This window comes from Mobula hypostoma, chromosome 2, assembly GCF_963921235.1.
Source record: "Mobula hypostoma chromosome 2, sMobHyp1.1, whole genome shotgun sequence".
NCBI classification, from domain to species: Eukaryota; Metazoa; Chordata; class Chondrichthyes; order Myliobatiformes; family Myliobatidae; genus Mobula; species Mobula hypostoma.
Genome location: NC_086098.1, coordinates 248,670,093 through 248,695,839, shown reverse-complemented (window position 1 = coordinate 248,695,839; position 25,747 = coordinate 248,670,093). Strand labels below are relative to the sequence as shown.

Here is a 25,747-nt window from a genome sequence, read left to right as displayed (position 1 = left end):
AAAGTTGCTGGTGAATGCAGCAGGCAAGGCAGCATCTCTAGGAAGAGGTACAGTCGACGTTTCAGGCCGAGACCCTTCGTCAGGACTAACTGAAGGAAGAGTGAGTAAGGGATTTGAAAGTTGGAGGGGGAGGGGGAGATCCAAAATGATAGGAGAAGACAGGAGGGGGAGGGATGGAGCCGAGAGCTGGACAGGTGATAGGCAAAAAGGGATACGAGAGGATCATGGGACAGGAGGTCCGGGAAGAAAGACAAGGGGGGGGAACCCAGAGGATGGGCAAGAGGTATATTCAGAGGGACAGAGGGAGAAAAAGGAGAGTGAGAGAAAGAATGTGTGCATAAAAATAAGTAACAGATGGGGTACGAGGGGGAGGTGGGGCCTTAGCGAAAGTTAGAGAAGTCGATGTTCATGCCATCAGGTTGGAGGCTACCCAGATGGAATATAAGGTGTTGTTCCTCCAACCTGAGTGTGGCTTCATCTTTACAGTAGAGGAGGCCGTGGATAGACATGTCAGAATGGGAATGGGATGTGGAATTAAAATGTGTGGCCACTGGGAGATCCTGCTTTCTCTGGTGGACAGAGCGTAGATGTTCAGCAAAGCAGTCTCCCAGTCTGCGTCGGGTCTCGCCAATATATAAAAGGGCACATCGGGAGCACCGGACGCAGTATATCACCCCAGTCGACTCACAGGTGAAGTGTTGCCTCACCTGGAAGGACTGTTTGGGGCCCTGAATGGTGGTAAGGGAGGAAGTGTAAGGGCATGTGTAGCACTTGTTCTGCTTACACGGATAAGTGCCAGGAGAGAGATCAGTGGGGAGGGATGGGAGGGACGAATAGACAAGGGAGTTGCGTAGGGAGCGTTCCCTGCGGAATGCAGGGGGGGGGGAGGGAAAGATGCTAAGGAACATCGACTTCTCTAACTTCCGCTAAGGAACATCGACTTCTCTAACTTCCGCTAAGGGGTAGCCTCCAACCTGATGGCATGAACATCGACTTCTCTAACTTCCGCTAAGGCCCCACCTCCCACTCGTACCCCATCTGTTACTTATTTTTATGCACACATTCTTTCTCTCACTCTCCTTTTTCTCCCTCTGTCCCTCTGAATATACCTCTTGCCCATCCTCTGGGTCCCCCCCCCCCCCGTCTTTCTTCCCGGACCTCCTGTCCCATGATCCTCTCGTATCCCCTTTTGCCTATCACCTGTCCAGCTCTTGGCTCCATCCCTCCCCCTCCTGTCTTCTCCTATCATTTTGGATCTCCCCCTCCCCCTCCAACTTTCAAATCCCTTACTCACTCTTCCTTCAGTTAGTCCTGACGAAGGGTCTCGGCCTGAAACGTCGACTGCACCTACAGATGCTGCCTGGCCTGCTGCGTTCACCAGCAACTTTGATGTGTGTTGCTTGAATTTCCAGCATCTGCAGAATTCCTGTTGTTCATGGTGAAATTCTGATGGTTTGGTGGGCGAATACATAATTAGCCTCTAGCATGTAGATGAGTGGTATAATTTGGGGAGGAGAATGGGGGATAATGGGGAAAGTAAAACAATATTGATGTAAATGGGTACAATAGGCCAATGCTCCTGTTTCCATACTGTGTTTCTCTCTGACATGCCTGGTGGAAAATGGGGGAGGACAGTGGATGAAAGGCACTAGCGTCATTAGATTGACTGCTTTATGATTTGATCAACATAATTTATCAAACTTTCTGATAATCTGTTACTAAACTGACATTGTCCTGAACTTTAAAAATTGTTAATAATGGACAGTTTTTATTGACAGATTATATTTTTTAAATCAGTGGTTAATGTAGTGGCTTGAGACTTAGTGAAATAGGTTTGTTAAAAAAAAATAGGGCTTCCTTGTTATTCCTGGTCTAATGCCATCAGCTCTCCCCCCAACTCGCCCCCCCATCCCATGCCACCCACCCCCAACCCTCGTTAATGATGTCTTTGCTCAATAAACCTTGCAATGTTTTGTCAAAAATCTGCTTATTAAAAATGAATATTATTCTATATAAGAGCATTCCTTCTGTTTGGAAATGGTTAAAAGCCGAATACTTATGGGTGTCAGTGACGTTCTTTTACCTTTCTAGTTACTTCTGCAAAGCGAAAAGGGAGGGTTGGTACTCACATTAACGTCTGATCCTTTGAAGCTGGCTGGGCTGTTTGGAGAGGGAGGTCTGCTCTCTCGCTGGAGCACAGCAGGGAGCTGCTGCTGGAACAGACTGTCGGGAAGGAGACTCAGCACCTCTCAGTCACAGCCTCTCATATGCTGCAGATCAGCCAGGCTATCAAACAAAGGTGCATTAACTGAGTCACTCAGAGCCAGAAGGTCTCAGTTTGATCAGAGTGTGTTGCTCGGGGCTGACTGGGTTCCAATTTTCAGCTTCCTGGGTTTGGGTGAGAGATACGAGACTAGGTTTGTGTCCCTGAATGTTATTGAAAGATAGAATGTGTATGGGCAGAGGGAAATGTCATATATACACACAACATAAAATAGTACAGCACAGGGCACATTGTGGCAAACTAACTGAACAATGACTTCTAATTAATCTAATCCCGCTTCCCTGCATGTTGACAATCTCCCTCCCTTCTCTGCATGTTCTTGTGTCATCAGATATCTGAACGGACAATGAACCCATGAACACTACCTCACTATTCTTGCACTACTTATTTATAGTTTTATGTATTTTATTATAATTTTATATTTTATGTATTGAACTGTACTGCTGTTGCAAAAACAAATTTCATGGCATATAACAGTGATAATAAACTTAATTCTGATTCTGACATCTAAGAGTCTTTTAAACACTCTGTCTACCTAGACCACCACCCTGGCAGTGTATTACCGTCCCCAACTGCAACTCTGTGTGTGTATATAAAATAAAAACTTAATTGCACATGCCATTTGTGCTTTTTCCCCTTACCTTAAAAACATGCCATCTAGTCCTGATGAAGGGTCTTAGCCTGAAACATTGACTGTTTACTCTTTTCCATAGATGCTGCCTGGCCCGCTGACTTCCTCAAGCGTTTTATGTGTGTGTTGCTTTGGATTTCCAGCATCTACAGATTTTCTCTTGCTGTCTAGTACTGGTCATTTTAAATTTAGGGAAAAAGATACTGACTCTCTATGCCTGGCATCTTTTACATAAACTTCTGTCAGATCTCCCTTAAACCTCCACTGCTCCAGGTAAAACAACCTCAGCTTGTTCAGCATCCTGATAAACCTCTTCTGCATATGCTCCAAAGCCTCCTTATACTTCCTATAATGTGTGACCAGAAATAAACGCAGGACTTAAAATGTAGCCTAACCAGTTTTATAAAGCTGCAGCATAACTTCCTAACTCTTAAACTCATTAAAGGCAAGCACATCATGCGCCATCCTTACCACCCTATCAACCTGTACAGCAGATTTCAAAGAGCTGTGTACCAGGACCCCAACTCCTTCTGTTATTCCATGCTGTTGAGGATTTTGTTAATACTGTGTACTTGATGTTGGATCTCCCTAAGTGCGGATCTCACCTTTGTCTGCTATTTCTTTAGTCTTATTTAGAAATGCAGCTCAATGACAGGTCCTTCTGGTCCATTGAGCCCAATTAATCTACTAACACGTATATCTTTGGAAGGTGGGAGGAAACAGGAGCATCCAGAGGAAATCCATGTGGTCACAGTGAAAAGATACAAACTCCTTACAGTCAGCAGTGGGAATTTAGTGTTATACTAACCATTGCACTACCATGCCACCCCTTACATTGCAATATTTTTAAAGATAACATAACAGATATTCTGTCCCCATAATTGTAATTGAACAAATCTGTAAAGGTGGCTGGGCAAAGAGATCAGGCAGTTAAGAAGTGACAGGATGCCTGTTTTGTTTTTTTTTCATGATATCTGAAACAATAAGGAAACAACTCTTATTTACCAGCAAAACAGGTCTTTTGGCCCATTGATTCCTTACTAGCCATTGAAAATCTATCTATACAGGTCCACAATCCCTTATCCGAAATCCTTGGGGCCAGTTGCATTTCAGAATTCAAAATTTTTCGGATTTCAGAAGTCCTTATCCGCGGGGGATTGGTTCCGGGATCCCCCGCGGATACCAAAAAAACATGTATGCTCAAGTCTCTTATTTAACCGGTCTCAGTGAGGGTGGACTTTAGGGCCCAGTGGAGCTCCAGACCTACGCACATCCTCCCATGTACTTTAAGTCATCTCTAGATTATTTATAATACCTGATATAATGTAAATGCTATGTAAATACTTGTTATACTGTATTGTTTAGGGAATAATGACAAAAAAATTTTTTATTTCCAACAAAAACATTCAATAAAACATAAAAATATGCAGCTTCAAACGAACCGAATCAAACGCACGGTAAATGACTTATTGGAATAAATGTAGAACGTCACTGTCACTGTCACCATAAAACTTCAGTAACTTGTCTTTCTGTTTATTTAAATCATATACAGTGGTAGTTCCGACACCATATTCTTCAGTAAGACGCCGCACAGACACACCACAATCAAGCTTCTGCAATAACTCCACTTTCTGCGTTATCGTTAATGATAGATGCTTCCTTCTCTTTTTCTCATTGTGCCCCATAGAGGTATCTGCAGCTCTTTTTGACATTTTCACAGTGAAATTAAACACAAAGTCAACAGTGAACACAAAATATCAGCGAACAGCAAATGCACGTGTAACCAGTACGAGCGCTGAGCCACAACTGACGTCTGGCAGCCTCTGCTAGTGCTGCCACGTCACACCTGAGTGACGTCAGCTGTTGGCGAAAAAAACTTAGGTTTTCAGAGCTTTTTGGATTACTAATCCCATTTTCAGGTACACTGCCTGCAGTATCCCATGCCACAGTTTTCAAGTGCTGCTCAGATGCTGTGAGATACTGTATGTATCATGAACAAGCAAATTAGATTAAGATAGATGAGTATCTTGGTCAACACAGGTGAATTGGACTGGAGGGCTTAGTTGCATGCTCCATAACTCTTATGCATCTGGATTTGATGAATCCAAAATTGGAGGAAGGTTGCCCCATGTGGGAATGTTGGTGTAGCATCAAGCTGGACTATACGACTGAAGTAACTCCTGGTAGCATCGATTGTATGTGGACAATAGCCACAAGGTGAGATGCTGAAGTGTGGTGCGAGCAGCATGGTGGACCCTCCAGGTTCAGCTCCTTTCCAGCAGATATCAGCAAAGATCTTACAAAATAAATCATTAACTTTCCCTACACCGTTAAGCAACCATTCACTTTATTCGGCAGACCCTCAACCATCCATCGTGTAACTCGATAGTGAATGGAAGGTAACATTACCTCAAAAATGTAGATACAAGTTTGAGTAGTGTGGTGGGCAATCTTTACAGCAGCCTGCACTTCTGCCTGGTCACCTATTTGCTGCCCCATTTTACCTCACTTACTGCCTTGGCCTCTTGTGCCACGGACCCCTACCACCTTCCTCTTTGATCTCCAGTCGGGTCCCAAACCTTATCCTTGGCAGCAGCCCCCAGGGTACAGAGAGGGAAAGAGTTACTCCACTGCAATTTCAAGCTGGGGTGGGCGAGTGCAGCCATATTTCAGCAGATTGGAGGAGAGAGGTAGGAGCAAGAAGAATTATCCTGATGTGGGCTTGCTTTCTTTGTGAATTCCAGAGCATTTTTCCGTGCAGCCTGCAACGTCCCTGAACCCGAGGAGAGGTTTAATGTGGATGAGTATTCAGAAATGGTCAGCCTGAGCAAACCAGTCATCTACATAACCGTCGGGGAGTTGATTAATACTCACAAGGTAAGAACTGACTAGAAGAAGGGTCAAATATTTTTCTTTTGTTTCGAGAAGACCTCGCTTTCCAATGTGGCCCTGCACTGCCCAGTTTGGACCTGAGCTATGAAAATCACAATCTCGGTTGTTTCAGGTACTCCTGGATTTGCCTCATTGGTAGACTGAGGAACACGGAGTGGGGGCATGTTCAGTTATTAAACAAGAGAAAAACAAAGATCAACATTGATGCAAATCCTCACTTCAGAGAACTGGGGGTTGGGCATAGTTTAAACTGGCTATCCTCTTCCTTTGGATGCTTTCCTCTATTTGATGTCCTGATGAAGGGTCTGGGCCCAAAACATCAACTGTTCATTCCTCTCCATAGACACTGTCTGACCTGCTGAGTCCCTCCAGCAATTTGTATGTTCCTTTGGCTGCTTTCCTGCCTTTGTCTTTACCTTAAGTTCTGAACGTTTCTAAGCATAAACAATTGCTTTAGGTTCTACACTAATACCACAGCCCTCTTAGAACACAGAACAGTAGCACAGTAAGGGCCTTTCTGCCCACAATGTTATCCAACCTCATAACCTACTCCACCATTTTCTTCCCTCTTACATGACCTATAATCCTCAATTTTTCTTTCATCCATGTTCTATCTAAAAGGTCCCTATTGTATCTGCCTCTACCATTACTCCTGGCAATGTGTTACAGGCACCCACCACTCCCTATGTAAGGAAAAAACTAGCTTTGACATCTTCCCTAAACATCCCTCCACTCTGCTTAAAATGGTATCCTCTGATATTGACCATTGCCACCCTGGGAAAAGAAGCGCTGGTTGTCCACTCCATCTATGTCTCTTATTATCTTCTACACTCTAATTTGCCTACTGGAGCACAGGTCTGCAGCAGATGCTCTTACTGGTTAAGACACTCTTATTGGTTTTTCACTCAACACTGGAACATCCTGGATAGCAAAGGTGAATACATCTGGATGCCATTTATTGACTGCAGCTCAGCATTCAGTACTATCATACTCTCTAAACTAATCAATAAGCTTCAAGACCTTCACCTCAATACCTCCTTTTGGATCTTTGATCTCCTCTCTTGCAGACTCCAGTCAGTTCGCATTGGCAACAACATCTCCTCTATGATCTCGATCAGCATAGGTGCACCACAAGGCTGTGTGCTTAGTTCCTGCTCTGCTTGCTTTGTACGTATGACAGTGTGGCTAAGCACTGCTCTAATGCCATATTCAGAGTTGCTGATGACACCACTGTTGTAGGCCGAATCAAAGATGATGATGAATCAGCATATCGGAGGGAGATTAAAAATCTGGCTGAGTGGTGCCACAACAACAACCTCTTACTCAGTGTCAGCAAGACCAAGGGGCTGATTATTGACCTCAAGAGGAGGAAACCGGGTGTCCATGAGCCTGTCCTCATCGGAGATTCAGAGGTGGAGAAGGTCTGTAACTTCAAATTGCTCAGTGTAATTATTTCTGAGGACCTGTCTTGAGACCACACGCAAGTGCAATTATGAAGAAAGTATCTACATCCTTAGGAGATTGCGAAGATTCTGCGTGACATCTAGAGCTTTGACAAACTTTTGTAGATGTGTGGTGGAGAGTATATTGACTGGCTGTATCACAGCCTGATGTGGAAACACCAATGCCCTTGAATGGAAAATCCTACAAAAAGTAGTGAATATGGCCAGTCCATCATGAGTAAAGCCCTTCCCACCAGTGAGCTCATCCGCACGATGTGTTGTCTCGAGAAAGCAGCATTCACGGCATGCTCTTTTTGCTGCTGCCATCAGAAAGAAGCTACAAGAGCCTCAGGACTTGCACCACTGGGTTCACGAACAGTCATCAGGTTCTTCAACCAAAAGGGATAATTTTACTCAACTTCACTTGAAATGAAATGACTTTTAAGGATTCTTTATCTCATTTTCTCAATCTTTATTGCTTATTTATTTCAAATGATTTCTGTCTTTTTGAATTTGCACAGTTTGTTGTCTTTTGCAAACTGGTTGAACACCCAACTTGATGCGGTCTTTCGGTGATTATATTATAGCTATTACACTATTATAGATTTATTGAGTATGCCTGCAAGAAAATGAACCTCAGCATTGTATGTGGTGAACTTTGATCATAAATTTACTTTGAACTTTGGCTTTCCTGGTAAATCTCCTCTGTTCCCTCTCTAATGCCTCCACATCCTTCCTATAATGAGGCATGCTTGATCCTCCCCACAGCCGTCTCTGCACTATCCTCCTTTGCCCCTGGTCCTTCTACTAATTAGGTTGGAATTACAAAAAACCTCTACCTAAACTGCCCTGACAATGCACCTTCCTCGTGCTTAGAGTAACAACTGCCATTGCGACTGCCTGACTTCAGCCTTCCTCTGACCCTGATGGGAGAATTTTCTTCCTGCACTCTGACTCTGGTCAGTGATCTTTCCCGATGCGTAAAGGCCTCTTCAGTTCTGACGGCATTGTATCTTTTTCCCACCACCTTTGATGTCTCTGTGGTCCAGGTGCAGGTCGATGGGACGAGACAGGGCATGCACTAAATTGGCTGAAGAGCCTGTTTCCATGCTGTAGTACTGCATGACTCAGTAGTCCCTGTGATATGGACATCAAAATTGTTCATACGATGATGTGAATATCCCAATGTGCCATTTCTGTGCCAATATTATAACCAAAAAAAGCTCTCAATTCATAAAGTTTATGAATGAAATTGGATCCACAGGATAAACTAAGAATGGGTACAAGAGACTAACAGGATGCCTGCTTGCATTTACTCTGCTTGTGTTTGTGCAGCTCCTGCTCCAGCACCAGGATTCCCTCTCAGTGGAGCACAGTGACCCTCTTCACCAACTGCTGGAGGACCTTGGAGACGTGCCCACTGTTGAATCGCTCATAGGTAAGTACTTCATTGCTGCCAACTTTCTGAACCATGTGCCCTGTGGCATTAACGACCAAGGCTTTCCTTTTGTGGACTTTGAGTCAGAAGGTTGGGTGTTGTCACACCACAGAGACTCGAGCCCAGAATCCAGGTCAAGCCTTCTGATAGTGCTGAAGGAACACTGTACTGTTGATGGGTGCCACCTTCCTGAAGAGATGTCAATCCAAGTCTCCGACTCCCTCAGGTGGATGCAGAACACCCCATGGCTGCTATTGGAAGAAGAACAGAGACAATCCTGCCTTACCGGAAATTAGAAATAATCTGCAGGTGCTGGAAATCTGAAATAAAAATAGAAAATGCTGAAAACACACAGCAAGTCAGGCAGCATCAGTGGAGAGAAAAGGAAAGTTAAAATTTCAGTGCTCCATTATGACCAGTCTTTATCTTTTAACAAGTATCACAGTTTGACTAAAACTGAGGAGAGGGACTTTCCTGTGTTATAATGGTTACTGTGTTGCTAAGAATATTTCAAAAAGTACTTCACTGGCTATAAAGTTCTTTGAGATATCTTTGAATGTTGTGTAGAAATGCAGTCTCTTTTTTTAAAGGTATGCACCTATAGTCCAGGCGCTCAAGTCCTGGCAACATTCTTGTAAATCTTTTCTGCACTCTTTCCAGTTTATCAATATTTTTCCTTTAGCAGGATGACTGAAACAGAACACAATATATCAAGTGCAGTCTCACCAACGTCCTGTACAAAAGCAGTGTTTGTGTTTTGCAGCAGTCCATTAGCAAGTTTGCAGATTAACACTAAAATAGGTAGTATAGATGGACAATGAAAGTAATCAAAAATTGCAGGGAAAGCTTGATCAGCTGAGCAAGTAGGATGAGGAGTGACAAATGGACTTTAATTCAGTGAACTGCAAAGTGTTACAATTTGGAAAGTCAAATCTGGTAGGAGTTTTTCTGTGAACGACAGGGCCTTGGGAGAGTGTTAAACAAAAAGTGATGAAGAAAGCATTTAATATGCTGGCCTTTCATAAACATAGAACATTTTAGCACAATACAGGTCCTTAAGCCCACAATGTTGTCCTGACCTCTTAACCTACTCTCAATATAACCCTTCACTCCTATGTAGCCCTCCAATTTTCTACCATCCATGTGCCTGTCTACATGCCCCTAATGTATCTGCACACCTGGCAGATGTTCTCGCTCATCACTCTGTTTAATAATTTAAAAAAACTTGCCTCTGAAATTGCCCCTGAACTTTCTTCTAATCATCTTAAAATTATGCCTCCTCATGTTGGCTATTTCTGCCCTAGGAGAAAAAAGACTGGCTATCCACTTGATCTATTCCTCGGGGAATGTCCTGAGTATAAAAGTTGGAAGCTTGTGGTACAATTATACAAGATGTCAGTGTGGCTGTACTTGGACTATTGTGCTCTGATCTGTTCACCCTGCTATAGGAAAGGTGTTATTAAACTGGAAAGTGAGAAGATATTTACAAGGATGTTAGCTGGATTTGAGGGACCGAGTTATAGAGAGAAGTTGGAACTTTATTCCTTGAAATGTAGGATACTTGAGAGGTTATCTTTCAAGGTATCTAAAATCATGAAGGGCATAGGTAGGGTCTTTTTCCCCCCAGGGTTGAGAAATCAAGAACTAGAGGGCACAGGTGAGAGGGGTCAGCGAGACCAAAGAACTGATTGTGGACTCCAGAAAGGGTAAGAAGAAGGAACACTCTTCAGTCCTGTTTGAGAGATCAGAAATGGAAAGAGCAAGCTATTTCAAGTTCCTGGGTGTCAGTATCTCTGAGGATCTAACCTGGACCTGACATGTCAATGCAACTACAAAGAAAGCATGGCAGTGGCTATATTTCATGAGGAGTTAGAGAAAATTTGGTATGTCACCAAAAACACTCAAATTTTAACAGAAGTACCGTGGAGACCATTTTAACTGGCTGCATCACCACCTGATATTGGGGGGCTATAGCACAGGATCGAAGAAAGCTGGAGAGAGTTGTAAACTTAATCAGCTCCATCATGAGCACTGGTCTCTGTAGTATCCAGGACATCTTCAAGGAGCAATGCCTTAGAAGGTGGCATCCATCATTAAGGACCGCTTAATGACTTCGATGACAGGAGTCATGATGTTGGACTTTGCCTCAAACCAGTCACTGCTCTTCGTGGTCTTTCTTCCAAAGATAGAGAGTGCTGATTCGAGGGTGGTGTCGCGAAGGTATGACCATTGTTCTGTTGCAGTATCTCCTTGTGAGGAGGTAGTCATAGCACCCTGTACTGACTTGGCAAACTGGTCAACTTTTCTGACTGTTTCATCTCTGTTGTGTTGATGCGAGGTTTTCCAGTATGCTTGGAGCAGTCGATTTTCTTCAGACGTAGTTTGATCTTGCAGTATACTAAAACATGATCCATATTGCAGTCTGCACTGTGGCATGAGCGGGTAATTGGTACAGACTTGATGAAAGAACGCCTGGTGATGATCATGTCTAGTTGATGCCAGTGCTTAGACCATGGATGTCGCCATGAGACCTTGTACTGCGACTTCGTCTGAAAGTAGGAGTTAGTTACACACAGGCCACGATAGGAGCAGAACTCCAGGAGACGTTGTCCATTGTCATTTATTTTGCCAATTCCAAGGTGGCCAAGACAAGACGGCCAGGAATCATTATCGGTTCCCAATCTGGAGTTGAAGTCACCAAGGACAGCGAGGTGCTCATCACTGGGAATATTCCTGAAAACAGCTTCTAATTTGTTGTAAAACAAGTCTTTTCCCTCAGAGTGGAGTTCAAGGTAGGGGCATACAAACTGACGAGAGATACTGGGCCATGACTGGTGTGTAGGCAGAGGGTCATAAGTCGTTCTGATCCATTTTCTGGTGGCTGCACCATTTGAAACAAGGAGTTCCTAACGGCAAAACCCACTCCATGCTCGCGGGGCTCATCTTGGTTCTTTCCCTGCCAGAAAAGTGTGTAGTCCCTTTCATTCAGTGTACCTGAATCCGCCAAACGTGTTTCTTGTAGGGTAGCTATATCTACCTTGAGCCTTAGTAGCTCATTGTTAATGACCGCTGTTTTTCATGCATCTTGAATATCCTTGAGGTTTTGGTCAAGTCCAGTCATCATTATGCGGACGTTCCAACATCCCGACTTGAGGGGTGTTGTCTTATTTGATTTGTTTTCTTTCTTGTCTGGTGCAGTAGTTGTAGTCAGCTCTTCGTGGAATAACCCATTATCCCCATGCACCCAATGAGGAAGACTGACTGTGGCGGGACACCACCTTATTGGCTGGGTGCTGCCCAGCTTGAGGTGGGCGGTAGCTGTCCAGTGAAACACGATGGTCTCTCCCACCGTTGGATGCAACCCCTGGCGCCATGCTCTACACCAATGAAGCATTATGACATAACCGGTACTCACAACACGCTGGAGGAACTCAGCAGGTCGGGCAGCATCCGTGGAAATGATCAGTCAACATTTCAGGCTGGAACCCTTCGTCAGGACTGGAGGAGGAAGGGGCAGAGGCCCTATAAAGAAGGTGAGGGGAGGGTGGGAAGGAGAAGGCTGGTAGGTTCCAGGTGAAAAACCAGTAAGGGGAAAGATAAAGGGGTGGGGGAGGGGAGGCAGGGAGGTGATAGGCAGGAAAGGTGAAGAAAGAATAGGGGAAAACACAATGGGTAGTAGAAGGAGGCGGAACCAAGAGGGAGGAGGTAGGCAGCTGGGTTATAGGGCCTCTGCCCTTTCCCCCTACAGTCCTGACGGAGGGTTCCGGCCCGAAACGTCGACCGATCTTTTCCACTGATGCTGCCCGACCTGCTGAGTTCCTCCAGCGTGTTGTGACTGTTGCTTTGACCCCAGCATCTGCAGAGTATTTTGTGTTTATGACATAACTGGTAACTGCTGCTTCCCATGTTTGTCCAATGTTATAAAGTGAAGCTGGAATGGTCTGGCCAAGGCAGAGCTGATATGGAGATCCGTCTATTGTCCATGCAGTGGGACCCCCTCTCCATTCTGATGACAGATCCAAAGGAACGACGAAAGTCAATGCAGTTTGGTGCCAGCAGCCTCGCAGGAGTTGCCGTGCCGGTGCTGGGTACAGCAGTCAGTCATCTTCAGGACTCTGACTCCGGATTTTTCCTTGGGGTTTACTCCCGAAGCATTTCCCGTGAGCGGGTATAGCCGCAAGGCAGCGGAGGTTTGAAATCGGAGTTTTCCCTCTCCTAGATGAGCTACCATCCGTGGTTAACAAGCCCCATCTGCCAGGACTGCACCCCTGAAGTCATCCACGGTAAAATAATCACCGATAAAAGCAAGCAGATGGAACACTGGGTAGAACACTACTCTGAGCTCTACTCGAAGGAAAATGTTGTTGTTAGCTCAGCCACTGATGCCATCGATTGTCTATGAACTTGACTCCGAACCACCCATTGAGGACCTCAGCAAGGCAATTGACAGTCTGGCCCCAGGGAAAGCTCCTGGCAATGATGGGATTCCTCCAGACCTGATCAAACACCTCAAAAGCTCACTCCTCCAACCTTTACACAAGGTCCTCCATCAGTGCTGGAAGGAAGGAGCCGTACCATAGGATATGTGCGACTCCAAAATCGTCACTTTGTACAAGAACAGGGGTGATAGGAGCAACTGCAACAACTACAGGGGTATCTCCCTCCCGAGTACTGTCGGCAAAGTCTTTGCTCGTGTAACTCTGGCACCTCTACAAACTCAGGCAGGATGGGTCTACCGAGTCCCAATGTGGTTTTCACGCAAGGAGGTCAACTGTCGACATGATTTTCTCTTCCGTCAACTCTAGGAGAAGTGCAGGGAACAACAGAAAACCCTCTATGTCGCTTTCATCAAGTTGACCAAGTCATTTGACCTTGTCAGCAGGGATGGGCTCTTTCAGATTCTCCTCAAGATCAGCTGTCCCCCAAAACTCCAAAGTATCATCAAGTCATTCCATGACGAGATGAATGCTACTGTTGAGTACGATGGCAGCTCATCAGAACCCTTCGCTGTTCGTGGTGGAGTCAAACAAGGATGCGTGTTGGCCCCAGCATTATTCCACATCTTCTTCTCTCTGCTATTGAAGCACACGTTTGGGACGTTGACAGAAGGCATTTACATACACACCAGGTCTGATGGGCAGCTGTTCAACCCTGCGCACCTGAGAGCAAGAACAAAGGTGCAAAAGATCTTAGTAAGTGACATGCTCTTTGCCGATGACGCTGCTATAACCTCGCACACCAAGCAGCAACTACAAACTCTCATGGACCGCTTCTCTAAGGCATGCAAGGACTTGGGGCTTACCATCAGCCTAAAGAAAACAAATGTCCTTGCCCAGAACGTAGTGGAGACACCAATCATTACCATCAACAATGATGATCTAGAAGTGGTCCACGAGTTCACACACTTGGGGTCGACCATTAGAGACACTCTGTCCCTCGATGCTGAAATTAATAGTCATATCAGCAAAGCAGCATCGATCCTTGCTCGACTCTCCTCGCGGGTCTGGGAGAATCCGAAAATCGCTACAAAGACTAATACTGCTGTGTAAAATGCATGCATTATCAGCACCCTCCTGTATGGTAGCGAGACTTGGACCATCTACTCCAAACAGGAGAGGAAACTCAATAGTTTTCACCTGTGCAGCCTTCGCCGCATCCTCGGCATCACCTGGAGAGACAAAGTCCCAAACTCTGAGGTCCTCTCCTGCGCTGGACTTCCCACAATGTTCACGCTTTTAAGACAACGCAGACTGCGCTGGCTGGACCATGTCCGTCGTATGAAGGATGGTAGACTACCAAAGGACATCCTCTACAGAGAACCAGCAACAGGCAAGAGGAACGTTGGTAGACCCCAGCTTTGCTTCTGCAAGCGCGACATGAAAGCCTTAAAAATCAACAGAGTGCTGGGAGGGTACAGCAGATGACCGCAACAAATGGCGAGGTACCCTTCAGCAACACCGAGAGCAAGGCGAAAGAGTGATCCTGAGTCAGTCTGAGGAGCGGAGAGCTAAACGGAGAGCACAGCGGACATCGGACAACAATTCCACGACGCCCTACACATGCAGCAACTGTGGCAGACCCTGCCGTTCCAGGATCGGCCTCAATAGCCACAGTCAGCGCTTCTCGACAAACCAGTGACTGCCAGAGGCGCAGGACCCATGGTCAACCACGACCAACGGAGCAAGCGCGCGCGCGCACACACACACACACACACGTGTGTGTGTGTGTATATATATTGTTCGAATCGTTCGGACAGAGATGGCGCTCAGTACTCGGTGTCGGAGAACTGATCAGAGCTCAAAGTTTTCGGATGACTCAGAGTTGGATTGTGGTCGGCATGGCAGGGAGAGTTTTTCTTCCTTCTCCCGTCTGCGTGAGATGTGGGATATTTGAGAAACTTTGAACTTTACTGTGCTCACGGACTTCTTCATCAAGTTATGGTATTGTTGCACTGCTGGTAACTATATATTATAATTATGTGGTTTTGTCAGTTTTTCAGTCTTGGTCTGTCCTGTGTTTTGTGATATCACACCGGAGGAAATATTGTATCATTTCTTAATGCATGCATTACTAAATGACAATAAAAGAGGACTGCGTGTCCTCATAATCATATATATAAAATCTACCAGGCAGAAGAAATGGTTGAGGCAGGTACAGTAACAACATCTAAAAGACAGTTGGACAGATACATGGGTAGGAAAGGTTTGGAAGGTTATGGGTCAGATGCTGGGAAACGGGACTCATTTGTTTGTTGCTATAGACCGGATGGACTGAAGGACCTGGTCAGAGCTGTATGACTGAACTTTCTTAGCTCCATCGTCACTACTCCATTTCTTATGGAGTCTGATTACATTGTGTTTATGTTACTGGATTATGATCCAGACCAGTTCAAATCCCACCATAACAGTTGTAACATTTAATTTCTAGTGATTAAATAAATCTGTAATTAAATGCTGTTGTCAACAGTTATGATTGTGAAATAATAGGTCCAGTAACCAAATACAGAATCTAGGCCATCCTTGAGTTATGAATACCCAACTACAGACACCCCTACAATAGAGTTACCATAATATTATTAAATTTTAAAATCCAGCATGAATTTATGTGTTCATCCTATGAATGACAGTATAAACTTTCTCCCTTGCTTCCCTTTTTGTAATTGGCCCCTCCTGGTGTTTTTGATGCCATTCTCTACATTACTGTGGAGGTACCATTACCATATTGAGTGATTTTTTTTTTGCATTTTTTGACTTGTGGATGTATTCAGTACCCAGGAGTGGCCTCAGGGATTAAAGTGCACAAACAATGTGTTCTCGCACTGAGAGACAACTGGGCTGGGTTTTCTCTGATCTACGTTTGTTGCTGTAACAATCCTCATGGCTGTACGTTGGCCTCACTGTTTTATTGTGTGTTACCTTTGCTTTCCAAAGGTGAAGGAGCCGTTAGTGCAGATGATTCCCATGAAGACCATTTGGCCCATCTCTACAAAATGGAGGTCTCGCTGATCCTGACTAACAAATTTGATATGTGTAAAAGTGGAAAAGAAGCAGATAATACCAAAGGTTTGTTGCTCAGGTAAGTGGGGAAGGTGTTCAACAATGGATCCAGGGTCTGCAGTCAGTTGTGGATTGATGAGTATTCCTAAAGCTCAAATCCCACTCCCCAACAAAGGAGTAGAAGGCAACTGCCAAGAGAAAGAATTCTAGAGGACAGCTTCCATTCAGAGAAGCAGGGATGAGGAATGGACTTGCCTCACATATGGATGGTTCTTGTGTGCATCAGGTCATGGAACCAGAATGTGAGGCAAGTAGAATTTACAATGCTGTCTTCTGAAGATTGGGACCTAGGAAATCGAGGAACTGATGAAAGCAAAGGAATGTTGGGAGTGATATAGTTTGGGATGTCAGAGAGGGGTTTATAATTGAAACAGAAGTTAAAGATTGAGATAGAGATCGCACCCGAGCAAATTAGAGATGAGCAAATATGCTTTCAATTTGATTTTAAGTGCCATGGTTGTGTTGAACTTGATATCTGAGTTGAGAGACTAGCTTTGCTTGAAAATTCAAATTTGAAAATTATCGAAGTAGCATATGTTACCATATACTACCCTGAGACTCATTTTCTTGTGGGCAATTCACAGTGGAACAAAGAAATACAATAGAATCAATGAAAAACATTCATAGACTGACAAACAACCAATGTGCAAAAGAAGACCAACTGCTAATATAAAATGAATTAATAAATAATGCTGAGAACATGAGTTGTAGAGTCCTTGAAAGTGAGTCCGTAGGTTGTGGAAATGGATTTCAAAAAGGACTGGATGCACAGGAACCCACAGCATCCAACCTCTTGTCCCTCACTGACAGTGAGGTTATGATTAAGCTGCAAAGTAACCCTATATTCCTGTCTGCTATGTACATCCCTAGTTTCTTAGTATCTTTGACTGATAAATTTCTATCAGTCTTGGGTTCCAAACTCTACTTTTTTTTTAGATCTAATTGTTGTCCTCTTGTCCCAACAGCCCTCAAACAATTGAAATTATTTCTCCGTTCTTGCTTAAGCACTTGATAAATTGAAATCAAATCTCTCTTCACCCAGGCTACAAAGAATGGAGTCTGATTTTTGTAATTTGTGCTTGTAATTCAGCCATGTTAAAGATAGACTGGTCTTGCTTCAAGGCCAGAATATCCAGAGCTGTTCCATGTGTCTAACCAGGGCTTTGTTTCTCCAGAGCAATAACATTTTGTATGTCAAGAGATAGAGGCCAGCATTTCACAGATTTTTGATCAATGGGCCACTTACTAAGGTCACCGAGTCTCGTTGGATCTCAATTGCTTCTAGGTTTTCGCCTTCTTTTTTTTGCTCCAAATTGGATAAAGCTGTATTAGTGTTGGGTGCTGTCCATTTGCACACTCTAATTTCATTCTCCATCAGCATGTCCACCTTTGTATTCTCAACAAAATTAATTTCTGCCGTCATACGTACCATTTACATTCCATGGCCACTTTATTAGGTACCTCCTGTACTTTCTAGCGGCTGCTGAGTATATATTCATGGTCTTCTGCTGGTGCCCATCCACTGCAGGGTTCCACATGTTGTGCGTTCAGGTCGCCTTCCTGTCAGTTTGAACCAGTTCAGTCATTTTCCTCTGTCCTCTCTCATTAACAAGGTGTTTTCGCCCACAGAACTGCAACTCATGAGATGTTATTTTGTTTCCCGCGCCAATCTTTGTAAACACCAGAGACTGTTGTGTGTGAAAATCCCAGGAGATCAGCAGTTTCTGAGATAGTCAAACTACTCCGTCTGGCACCAACTATCATCCTTTTAAAGTCACTTGATGACATTTCTTTCCCATTCTGTTGTTTAGTCTGAGCAACTAAACCTCTTGACCATGTCTGTGTGCTTTTATGCATTGAGTTACCGCCACATGATTGGCTGATTAGATATTTGCGTTAATGAGTAGGTGTACAGGTGTAGCTAATAAAGTGCCCACTGACTGTATAAGAATAGTGATAGGGTTAGTAGCAGTATCAATGGAATATTATTTGTCAGTCTGTTTTGCACTTTACCCAACCACTGTCCCTAATCCCTGCCTCCCATCGCTCAGCTACTTTTCCAACTTACTCCATAGCTTCCATAGCTTGCCTTTAGGTTTTGTTGATCTTTACTTAAGCTAGCAAGGCTCTTTTGAGGGACTTTATGGTAACAATATTATCCAAGGCTTTACTTATCAATATGCCTTCAACACTTCTTTTTCATTATTTTACTCACATTTTGAATTATTTTCATCAGCTTCAGATGTGAACTCTGATAAATCTACACCCTGGTCACATTACAGACAGTATCTGGATTTCTGACAACTGTAGTAAGCTGATTTCTCCGTAAGTCCTACAGTCATACAAGGCCTAACTGCTGACTATGTTGCCCAGTGAGCCAAGTCCATCACCAAGTACCTCAGCACATCAGATAGCGTCTATTGAAGGAAATGAATGGTGAATATTTGGGGCCAAAACCCTATATCAAGGCTCAACAGTGTCTTCGGTATACATGTATTTATCTGGATGCCTCTTAAGTGTTGCTTTTGTGCCAGCTGCAACCGCTATTTTTGGCAGCTGATTCCAAATATGCATCACCCTTTGAAGAAGCTGCACCTGATGTCTCTTCTAAGTTCAAAAGTTCAAAGTAAATTTATTATCAAAGTACATATGTGTCACCATATGCTACTCAGGGATTCATTTGCTTGTGGGCATTTACAGTAAGTACAAAGAAACACAATGAAATCAATGAAAGACTGTACACAGTAGATACAGACAAACAATGTGCAAAAGACAGCAAACTGCACAAATACAAAAAAGGAAAAAAGAAGAATAATAAATATTGAGATCACGAGTTGTAGAATCCTTAAAGTTGACTGTCCTCTCTTCTCTCTGCTGCCATTGGGAAAGAGGTACAGGAGCCTTGGGTTCCACACCACCAGGTTCAGGAACATTTATTACCCTTCAACCATAAGGCTCCTGAACCAGTGGGGATAACTTCACTCAGCTCAACATTGAATTGTTCACTGAACACAAACTATGGACTCACTTTAAAGGACACTACAACTCATGCCCTCAGCATCAAGTAACTAATTAATTATTATTATTTTTAACTTGCACAGTTTGTCTTTTGCACATTGATTGTCAATCTTTGTAGCTTTCCATTGATTCTGTTGTATTTTTTGTTCTACTGTAAATGCCTGCAAGAAAATGAATCGATAGATAGATAGGTAGATATACTTTATTGATCCCGAGGGAAATTGGGTTTCGTTACAGCCGCACCAACCAAGAATAGAGCATAAATATAGCAATACGAAAACCACAAACAATCAAACAACAAAATACAAACTATGCCAGATGGAAAAAAGTCCAGGACCAGTCTATTGGCTCAGAGTGTCTGACCCTCCACGAATCACAGAGCATTATATGATGAAATATTCAGTCTTTGATAAAAATTTAATTTGAACTTTAAGTTACTTTGAGAAGGAATAATCTCGGTCCTCATCTTGAGATGTGATCTTTGGTTCTAGACATGCCAGCCAAAGAGAACGATATAGAAACATAAAAAAAATACAGATAATAGGCCTGGAGGAAGCCAATTGTTCCTCTGAGTCTGTTCTGCTGTTCAGTACGGTATGGTTGATCATCCAAATTCTGTCCCGTTCCAGTTTTTTCCCGGTATTCATTGATCCCTCTGATTCTAGGAATAATAGCTAGTTCCTCCTTGAATATATTTGACACCAATTTCTTTCTGTGGTAGAAACTGCTACCATTTAACCACTCTCTGGGCAAAGAATCATCCCTTGTATCCACCCTGTTGAGCCTTGTAAGAACAGCCACAACTACTCATCTCTGATAACATCCTGGTAAATCTCCAATACAGCCTCTACAAAGCCTTGACATTTGAATGAATCTGAGTTTCTGGAGGCTGCTAGGTTTCCTGTATCCCTGGCTGCTGGTATTTAAGCTATAGCAGTTTAATTACACTTTTTAAAACTGTGAGGGATTTGTATTTAGCATCTTGCATCTGTCATTTTAGCACAAAGCAACTGATTGTGGATGTGATCAGATCCCAAGCCGGAGATTCGTTGACTGAAATATTGCGAACATTTGCCTCAACAGATCAGGCAAGTACAGAGGAATGCAAAAGCAAACTGCTGGAGGGACCCAGCGGGTAGGCAGCGTCTGTGAGGGAAATAGATGGTCGATGTTTCAAATCAAGATCCTCCATCTTGATAGAAGTGAGCTCTGCATTTACCTCTGCAGAATGCTGTCTGACCCGCTGCATTCCTCCAGCATTGTGCGTGAAGGGTGAAGCCTTCCCTCAGCCTTTCGTCCCCATGGTACCCACAAACAAGGATACGGTATAATGCTACGTCTTTATAAAGCATTGGGCAGACCATATTTGGAGTATTATGAACAGTTTTGGACCCCATATGTGGAAAAAGGTTGAGCTTGCATTGGAGAGGATCCAGAGGAGGTTTATAAGAGTTATCCCAGCAATGAAAGGGTTAATGTATATATGAGGAGCGTTTGATCGCTCTGGGACTGCAGGAGTTTAGAAAAATGAGGGGAGGGGATATCGATCTTAGTGTACTTGCCAAATATTGAAAGACCTAGATAGAGTAGACTTGGAGAGGATATTTCCAATAGTTGGTGAATCTAGGACTAGAGGGCACAACTTCAGAAGAGAAAGGCATCCCTTTAGAACATAGATGAAACATCAACTGTACCTCTTCCTATAGATGCTGCCTGGCCTGCTGTGTCCACCAGCAATTTTTATGTGGGCAGCTGTGTGCAGGGTCAGCACCCTCCACAGGGGTTTTGTCTGGTTAAGCAATATCTGCATTGTATTTTGCTCCCTTTTACCCGATCGATATATTGAACCTGCTTGTCTAATCCTCGCTGTGTCTAGGTGGCAGACCATCACCGCATTGTTCAGAAGCGAGCAATGCGTGATGCGCGCACTCCGGAGAAGATGAAGCGACACCCGTCCTTGCTCCTTGACAACAAGCTCCCAATCGAGGAGAAAAAGCGGAAGATTATCCGAAGCTTGAGGAAGTTAGAAGCTGCTGGTGTGGTGTCCACTGCCAATGACTATCAACAGCTGATCAATGAGATAGCCAGGGTGAGGAGATGGGAATCAAGTTCAAGTTTACTGTCATCCGACTGACATATAAAACAGTGTTCCTCCGGACGACGGTGCACCCACAATACATTTATCAAACACAGTACATAACACAAGACATTATCATAATTAAGTTAATAAAATAAGATTCAAGGGTGTACGTGAAATGCGCAGAAAATGTAAACAATTTGCTGACTTGTATCAAGACCTCAGTGGTGGCAGGATATTCATTAGTCTCACAGCCTGGGGTCTAGCAGTGCTAGTCTTGATGTTCCTGTTTCTGATGGCAATGGGTCAAAGAGATTGTGGGATGGATGGTAGGGATCTTCAACAATGTTTCAAGCCCTTTGTGTACATGCCTTCTAGTAAATGTCACAAATGACATGGGAGGAGTGAGAGGCAGAGAGATCTCGATGACCCTCTTGACAGCTTTTGCTCTCCTCTGTTAGGGTCGTGTGGTCTGATGCCTTCCTTTCCTTGTCTCAAGCTGCGGGCATAAACATTGGGTAGGAGAGGGTGGGAGGTAATTGCTACTGTTGTCCTAGGGTTTGGTTTACCTTGCCTTGCTATTGTAGCCTGGTGTGAGCATTGCCTGAAGCTAGTTACAGCTTCCGTTTGATGGGCATTCACAGACATTATACCTGGCTGGAGGTTGACAGACTTTTGTTGAGTAAGGGCATCAAAGGTTATAGGAAGAAGACAGGATAATGGGGTTGTGAGGGGAAATAAATCAGCCATTATCAAATGACGGAGCACACACGCTGGGCTGAATATCCCAGTTCTGCTCCTATGTCTTATGATCTTTGAGAGAATAAACTCACCACAGTTTGGCTCTCAACCAGCATTCTCAGGCATGATGCTCTCAAGAATGAAGTAACTCATTTGCCTTAGGGAAATTGGGTTTAATTAACTTGAAATGGGTATGGAAATAGGACACAGGTAGTTGGCACTGGCTGTAATGTTTCATAAAACCATTCTTTCCATTTTTCTGAACTCCAGAGGTAACTGATGGCCGTATCCCCGTGTCTTAGCAAGAGCTAACTGTTGGCTCCTAGTATATTCTGTATCTGTCCTGACAGCTTTTGATGGGATTACATACAGCTCACATGATGGTTATCTAATCCATTTCATTTTACATTGTGTTAAAATAAGTTTTTAATTTCTACTGATGAAGGGTCTTGGTACAAAACGTAGACTGTTTATTCCCCTACATAAACGCCTCCTGATTTCTGAGTTCCATAAGACCATAAGATATAGGAGCAGAATTAAATAATTTGGCCCATCAATTCTGCTCTGCTATTTCATCATGGATGATCCATTTCCTTCTCAGCTCCACTTTCCTGCCTTCTCCCTGTATCCCTTCATGCCCTGACTAATCAAGAATCTCATCAAGCTCTGTCTTAAATATACCCAACGACTTGGCCTCCACAGCTGCCTATGGCAACAAATTCCACAGGTTTACCACTCTCTGGCTAAAGAAATGCCTCCTCATTTGTTCTATACAGATGCCCCTCTAATCTGAGGCTATGAGCTCTGAACTAAGAATCTCCCACCATAGGAAACATCCTCTGCACGTCCATTCTTTTGAGGCCTTCCAACGTTCAATAGGTTTCAGTGAGACTCCCCCCGCCCTGTTCTTCTGAATTCCAGTGAGTACAGGCCCAGGGCCATCAAACGCTGCTCATATGATACGCCTTTCAATCCCAAAATTGTTTTCATGATCCTCCTTTGAACCCTCTCCAATGTCAATACATCCTATTTTAGTTAAAGGGCCCAAAACTGCTCATAATACTCCCAAGAGAGGCCTCATGAGTTCCTTATAAAGCCTCAACATTACATCCTTGCCAGCCAGTGGTGTAGTGGCATCTGCACTGGACTTCGAGGTGGGGGGTCCCAGCTACAAATCTGGCCAGCAGCTTGCACGCTTTCCATCCATGCGGGGTTGAGTGTTGAGCTAGCAACTCGGCCTTGTAAAAAAACAGACAAGAATGCCAAAGAAACGGCAAAGTTGCTGCCCAATGTGCCACAAGGCGTAGAAAGAAACAACAATTACGTCCTTGCTTTTATATTCTCGTCCTCTCAAAATGCTAACATTGTATTTGCCTTCCTCACCACCAACCCAGCCTGCAAATTAACCTTTAGGGAATTCTGCACAAGGACTCCCAAGTCCCTTTGCACTTCAGATTTTTGAATTTTCTCTATTTAGAAAATAGTCTACCTGACATTGCCCATAACTATTCCACCTACCACCTCTTTACCCATTCTTCTAATCTGTCTAAGTCCTTCTGTAGCCTCTCTGCTTCCTGCTCCTCCGCCTATCTTCGTATTGTCTGCAAAAGTGGCCACAAAGCCATCAATTCCATCATCGAAATCATTGACATATAACATCAAAAGAAGTGGTCCCGATGCAGATCCCTGTGGAACACCACTAGTCACTGGCAGCCAACCAGAAAAGTGGGAAAAGGCTCCCTTTACTCTCACTCTTTGCCTCCTGCCAATCGGCCAATGTTCTATCCATGCTAGTATCTTTGCTGTACTACCATGGGCTCTTAACTTCTTAAGCAGCCTCACGTGAGGCACCTTGTCAATGGCCTTCTGAAAATCTAACCGTACATCATCAACAGATTCTCATTTGTCTGTCCTGCTTGTTGTTTCTTCAAAGAATTCCAACAGATTTGTCAGGCAAGATTTTCCCTAAAGGAAAACATGCTGACTATGGCCTATTTTAACATGTGCCTCCAAGTATCCCATATCCACAGCCTTAACAATCGACTTCAACATCTTCCCAACCACTGAAGTCAGACTAACTGGCCTATAATTTATTTTCTTCTGCCTTTCTCCCTTCTTGAGGAGTGGAGTTACATTTAACATTTCCATTCCTCTGGAACCATGCCAGAATCCACTGATTCTTGAAAGGTCATTACTAATGCCTCTACAATCTCTTCAGCCACCTCTTTCAGAACCCTGGAGTGTAGACCATCTGGTCTAGGTGTCTTATCTATCTTCAGACCTTTCAGTTTCTCAAGCACCTCCTCCCTAGAAACGGCATCTTCACTCACTTTTGTCCTCCGACACGCTTGAACTTCTGGCATAGTGCTATATCTTGTACAGTGAAGACTGATGCAAAATAGTTCGTCCCCCATTACTGACTCTCCAGCATAATTTTCCAGCAGACCGATATCTACTCTTGCCTCTCTTTTACACTTTTTATATATTTGAAGAAACTTTTGGTATCTTTACTATTATTGGCAAGCTTACCTTCATATTCCATCTTTTCCTTCTTTATGACTTTTTTTAGTTGCTTTTTGTTGGTTTTTTAAAGATTCCCAATCCTCTTAACTTTTCATTAAATTTTACAGTATTATATGGCCTCTCTTTGGCATTGACTTCTCTTGTCAGCCACAGTTGCTCATCCTGCCTTTAGAATACTTCTTTGAGATGTATATATCCTGCACCTTTTCAATTACTCTAAGAAACTCCAGCCATTGCTGCTCTGCCATTATCTCTGCTAGTGATTCCAAACAATCAGTTTTGGCTAGCTCCTCTCTCGTGCTTCTGTAATTCTCTTTACTCCAGTGCAATATTGATTCATCTGACTTCAGCTTCTCTTCAGAAGCACAGAAAACCTACCGCACAATATAGGCCCTTGGGCCCACAATGCTGTGCCGAACATGTATTTACTTTATAAATTACCTCGAGTTACCCTTAGCTCTCTATTTTTCCGAGCTCCATGTACCTATCCAGGAGCCTCTTAAAAGACCCTATCATATCCATCTCCACCATCGTTGCCGGCAGCCCATTCCACGCACTCACCACTCCCTGCGTTTTTAAAAAAAACAAACTTATCCCTGACATCTCCTCTGTACTTACTTCCAAGCACCTTAAAACTGTGTCCTCTTGTGTTAGCCATTTCAGCCCTGAGAAAGAGCCTCTGACTATCCACACCAACAATGCCTCTCATCATCTTATACACCTCTATCAGGTCACCTTTCATCCTCTGTCACTCCAAAGAGAAAAGCTCAAGTTCACTCAACCTATTCTCATAAGGCATGCTCCCCAATCCAGGCAACATCCTTGTAAATCTCCTCTGCACCCTTTCTATAGTTTCCACATCCTTCCTGTAGTGAGGTGACCAGAACTGAGCACAGTACTCCAAGTGGGGTCTGACCAGGGTCCTATATAGGTGCAACATTACCTCTCAGCTCTTAAACTCAATCCCATGGTTGATGAAGACCAATGCACCGTATGCCTTCTTAACCACGAAGTCAATCTGCGCAGCAGCTTTGAGTGTCCTATGGACTCAGACCCCAAGATCTCCACACCGCCAAGAGTCTTACTATTAATACTATGTTCTGCCATCATATTGGACCTACCAAAATGAACCACCTCTCACTTAT

The 25,747-nt window shown here is 43.8% G+C and overlaps 1 protein-coding gene across 1 annotated transcript in view; it reads left to right on the top strand.

The window, feature by feature from the left end:
• Positions 1-25,747, top strand: part of LOC134343085 (ras GTPase-activating-like protein IQGAP1) — a 230,576-nt gene that overhangs the window by 186,629 nt on the left and 18,200 nt on the right. Inside the window, exons 30-34 of the mRNA XM_063041967.1 lie at positions 5,660-5,792; positions 8,585-8,687; positions 16,118-16,262; positions 20,262-20,349; positions 21,138-21,350. Of these exons, the coding sequence (XP_062898037.1) occupies positions 5,660-5,792; positions 8,585-8,687; positions 16,118-16,262; positions 20,262-20,349; positions 21,138-21,350 (682 nt within the window). The remainder of the gene's footprint in view (positions 1-5,659; positions 5,793-8,584; positions 8,688-16,117; positions 16,263-20,261; positions 20,350-21,137; positions 21,351-25,747) is intronic.